Source organism: Pygoscelis adeliae, unplaced genomic scaffold (genome assembly GCF_000699105.1).
Source record: "Pygoscelis adeliae isolate BGI_AS28 unplaced genomic scaffold, ASM69910v1 Scaffold42, whole genome shotgun sequence".
NCBI lineage: Eukaryota > Metazoa > Chordata > Aves > Sphenisciformes > Spheniscidae > Pygoscelis > Pygoscelis adeliae.
In genome coordinates, this window is record NW_008824283.1 from 9,888,821 (window position 1) to 9,894,027 (window position 5,207).

Here is a 5,207-nt window from a genome sequence, read left to right on the forward strand (position 1 = left end):
CTGCTGAATCACCTTGTTGTGCATAGCTCTAGCTCTTTAAAGATGGGGGGAAAAAATGTAATAACAGACTGAGGAAACACTGGAAGCTGTAACAAGGGGCTCCAGGGCTGAGTAGAATTCCACATTATGTCGGAAAAGTAGGTGTTTCATTTTAAAATGCCCAACATCCAATGCATCAACACTTTTATTACATCTGTGACATCAAATTTCTTCCTTGCATTATGTGCTCCTCACAGTCACTGAAACAAGTTCTGAATGCTGTTTCCATTTTTGTTAGTTAGCCGATCTGTTCACAAAATACCGACACCATGAAATTATATTCTCTTAGAGATACGGCTGCAGCAAACCTCTGAGTGGTAGTCCATAAAAGGTATGCAGATTATAAAGTATATTGCTCATTTTAGGTTTTAATCGGGAACTAAATACCAACATTGAACGTGTAAATAACATGGCGCATGTAAATAATATGGAGCTTGAGGTGATTTTGAACAAAATAATTTAATCTGGTAGCGTTTAACATTTCACTGTTGGTCATCTGTTTTTTATGGAACAGTTCTATGACTGCCTTACAGAGAGGAGAAAAGTATTATGTGAATATCTCCACAACACTCTTCCAAATGTCACGAACCAATCTTATCACTTCACACATTACTGCATTCCGATTCTCTGGACTACTGACAAAAATGATCTTACATTCTGATAATTTTTTTTGTTGTTTAAGCTATATTTGTAAATTTATCTACCAAAATATGTTCTGACTGAGATTTGACTTCATAAAAACCAGCAATGTTCTCATTTTATCCTTCTTATAATTTCTAGAGGTGAAAGAAAACCAGACATGGCACAAAACAGAAAACCAGCGTACATGTACCCATATCCTCTTGTTATTGTACACCCAAATGAGGTCTAATCAAAGTAACAATCTACAATGTGCAAAATCTTAATTCCAGACAAATCAATGACAATTTCAGTATGGGAACAGAATTCTCTCCAAAACCTCCTTTTGAGTTAGGCTAGAAAGACCTTTTTGTCTGAAATTCTGAAATACATCTCTTTACCTGAGCATCCAGAGGCACATTATAAACCTCGGCATCCAGCAGAACAGTGCAGGCACTGAACGGTAGTGTTTGATTAGCTAGCGTTCTTGCTGCTCGATAATGAACACGTAGAACTTCTTGTTCATTAGAAACAATAAGCTTTTCCTAATTGAGTAAGATATCAACATACAAATACACATTTGGTAAATTAAGCATTTCAGTTTGATTCATAAAAATGTCCATTCATTTAAACATTTCTTTTTAGGGCTTACGGTTTTGAACAGCGTGAGAAATGGGCTGGTGGAGGGAGGAGCGGTCGTTCACCTAATCAAATCCAAAATTTCAGTTTAATGATGCAAAGAGTGTTCCCTGAGTGTCAGAACTGGAAACACCTTCTCCTCCCCACACACTGTTGGCAGAACGTCATGCTCAGATTTTCCACTTAGTGCTACTGAGGCAAGTTCTAGCCAATGAAGAAGGTGAAAGATGAAAGGTGTGAGAAGCACAGGGTTAGGATATAGGTTTGTGAGTCTTCACTATATTAAGATTTTTGTCACATGCTTGTCATGCCAGGCACCATGGCCAAGCAAACTGAAGCAGAAATATAATTTGCAGGATAATCTAAATAATTGTTAATTTTTAAAATTTATTTATTTTTTTCTTTAAACAAACATGCAGAATTTCCATAAATCAATAGCTGGACAAAGATTCCTTCATGAACTGAGACAAGAAAATACAGCTCACTTGGCCAAACTTGACTTAAGAGCTGTATAAAGTGGATTTGATTTGAGGAACAGTCTATTTGAGCAAAATAACTAAAAATACACAGAATTTTATAAGACATAAAAGAATGTACGTGTGTGTTTACTGCTCTGCAACATAATGGCTCTAATTTTTATCAAAAGAAAAGAAGGTGGATTATAAAAAGCTTGGAAAACAGAAAAAGCAGCATCTTTCCTTTGGTTACAACTGATTTCTTTTCAGTCAGAACTTAAACCATGTTTACATTCTTTGTGCTTGTTATTTTATACCTACCTTTACACTGAAATACTGAATTCAAGTAAAACCCCTCCCTCAACTGGTTTGTTAAGCCACATCGAAATCAACTTAATCAAAAAACTACCACATTGGGTTTTAATGAGCCAGCTGCTTTTATAACTGTGTGGAAACCCTTAAAATACATTCTACGTGAGAAAGGGGGACCCTTTCTTTGTGCCTGTGTCCACAAGTAATCTGACTCACAATACTGACAAGACATCTAAATCTAGGCTGCCAAGGCAAAAGGTTTGGGCAACCTAAAAATAAAGAATATTCTTAAACCAGGAATATTTTCTCAATTTCTGTGTTCAAATTCACTGAAGCCTACAGATATAGTTCTAACATAATTTTAGGCAGTTTTTGCAAGCAGAATATTGCAAATCATGTTTTAGTCTGCGAGCCACATGCGTCTTCTACCAATACAAAATTTACTCCTGCTTCAATTCTTTTAACTCAGTCAATTTGGTTCTGAAGTCTACAACCATTAATAGCTTTCAAAACTAGAGTCTGCAGCTTTCTTCCCACTCCCCCCACTGCCCCTGGGAAAAATGTGGGCCACATCTTAGAGCAATTAACAGGAAAAAGCTGCTATCTTACTGACTTAAGTATTCTGCTAACAGTTGTCCAAACCATTTTTTTGTATTTACAAATTTCTCCAATTCATAAATTTGGCTAGAAGGCGGATTATTTCTAAAGCATTGTTAAATTGAGCAAAATATAGTCTATCCATTGAAAAAGAAAAAACCCTAAAGCTTAAAGTCGGGAAATAAAAACAAAATAAATTACTTTAGTCTTACCCTTTCGATACTGTGCTGTAAACGTAGTTTCATCCTTACAACCTCCTGTTGTTTAAATAGTTCCTTAAGTGGGTCTGACAGTGAGGGAGGTGGTGTAATCTGCGGAAAAAGTTTTATAAACAGTATAGTGAATATATATTTAACATATCTTTAACACTGCCTGTATGATTTGAGCATTTATTTAAAGAAACATAAGCAAGGTATTTTTTAGGGAAAATACGAGAGTTTTGTACATTCCATTAATTATGTGACTTCAATCCATTTGCAGTAAAAGGTTTTAAGGATTCTTTACCATAAAGTTAATAAACCTGACTGAAATGGCATTTGAAACTGTTTAGTGCTTTTAACCAGTCATTGTCAGCATGCTATAGCTGTTCTTTAAAAGGGCTATACATTAGAAGACAGTAAAAATACAACTTGCTTTCAATTTTAAAGACTCTTTAAAGCACAACCGTTCATTTTGAGAAGTTAAAAACTGCCTAGCCAAATACAAGAGCAAAGTAAGAAAAAGAAAAATATTGCTAAAAAAATAAGTCACTTGATACATCTATACAGTGGCACCGGCATTTTATATGGCACAAAAGATAACCAACTGTATTCCTAATCTTACAGTCATGCAGAACAGAGGCAAGCACAAATAGTACACTAGAGCCCCAAGCAGTGGCTTGGAAAAGTGTTTCCTCCTGTCAGTTATTCAAATGAGTTTTTTTAAAAGGTTCTGCCTAAAAATAGCAGTAATAATAATAAAATCAAATATTCTGGAGTGAGCTACCAACACTGCTATTGATTGGCTGTACTCTAAACATTTTGCATTTTTAGTTAGTTATCGTAAACAACCGGTATTACTGTCCTGACTGAGCTGTATGAGAAACACTGAAAAGGCACCTGGAGCCCTCATGGCAACTGCAGAAATCAGATGTTTCTGGAGAAGTAACTAATAAACATCTTGGGAGTTTTAAGGCTCCACCCAGAGTTTACTTTTCTCTATGCAAGTTCTGTCTGACAGTTCAGCACGGTTTTTAACAACCGGTAGGTGTAAGAGCATTGATACTGCTTCGGAAAGACTCATCAAAACTAAACAAAATACTGCTTACTACCACCGATACTCAGAAACCACAGCTGAAACACATACCTACAGGTATTACGCTCTACCTTGTGCCTAACGCAAACACATAAATAATTCTATTCAATAATACGGATCCTGCAACTGTCAAGAAATAATAAATCCATTATGAAAATACAGACACATTGCATTACTAGTATCAGTCGTGCACCTATACACTCCAGTGATTTATCTACCAAAAGTGGCTCAATTATTGTTATCTTGGAAAATTATTTTGGGACAATTTTTTTCCCCAGCTGGAAGTTAGCCAATGTCATCAGAATTAAAGAACATATTGAATAACTAGTTGCGGTTCATTCCTGAAGTTATTATTTGGTATAAAATGACATTGAACTCCTTCACGTTTCAAACTGCTAAGCAAGATACACTTCACTTCTCTCAATGAAAACGGTTTGGATCCCAAACCAGTGAGTAACGTTTATGGCATACGCCATTTTCTGTAAGTCATCAGTATTAAAAACAAGCACACACAACAAAAAACCCAAACCACAGACACCTACTGGAATAATCTGTCTCAATCATAATGGATGTCAGCGTGTTTAAGTTCAGCCCGAGATATACCGCGGTCTAGTTTTGCCTGGAAACTTTGCACGCAGGGCACAGTACACCAGTGCTGTCAGAGTCTTTCAATAAAATAAGACAAGATGCTGGTAGCAACACCAAGCTTTTATTTAATTGATTTTACTAAACCCAAAAAGCTCTCTCAAAAATCTCAGTGCGTTCGTTAATAGAGAAGCACACAGCCTAAGAAGCAAGATAAACAGTCTATAAATATTCTTTGAGTTTATGCAGCTAGGTTATCCAGAAATAAAAATGTGAGAGGTGGCGAGCATCCACATCCCCCAAACAATTTCGAATGTTATTATAAAATGTTATTCCTTTAAATTTACAGACAGTTTATCGTTGCAACAGAAATAAGAATCAACACCATCGCAAATAACTGGAAAGGACTTAACTATCTCGACAGCGAACTTGGGTGGACTTTTATTTGAACGCGTAGGAGAGCTCTGCCCCTGCGAAGCCCCTATCACACCGCAGCTTTTATTAGAAGTCTTTTCCAGATCCCAGCACGGTTTTATTGGATTACTGCTTTTGCCCATCCGCCACGTACGCATTTTCCAACCCACGCCTAAAAAGACAGGGACGGTTTCGCCCCAGCCGGCGGCCCGCTCGCCCCCCGCCGACCCCGGCGGGACAGACGCCTCCCAAGCA

The 5,207-nt window shown here is 37.0% G+C and overlaps 1 protein-coding gene across 1 annotated transcript in view; it reads right to left on the minus strand.

Moving 5' to 3' along the window:
• The window catches only part of ANKRD12 (ankyrin repeat domain 12), a 57,365-nt gene that overhangs the window by 3,537 nt on the left and 48,621 nt on the right, over nt 1-5,207 (minus strand). The window contains exons 9-10 of the mRNA XM_009318537.1: nt 2,873-2,971; nt 1,059-1,202 (exon numbers count right to left, since the gene is read on the minus strand). Coding sequence (XP_009316812.1) covers nt 1,059-1,202; nt 2,873-2,971 — 243 coding nt within the window. The remainder of the gene's footprint in view (nt 1-1,058; nt 1,203-2,872; nt 2,972-5,207) is intronic.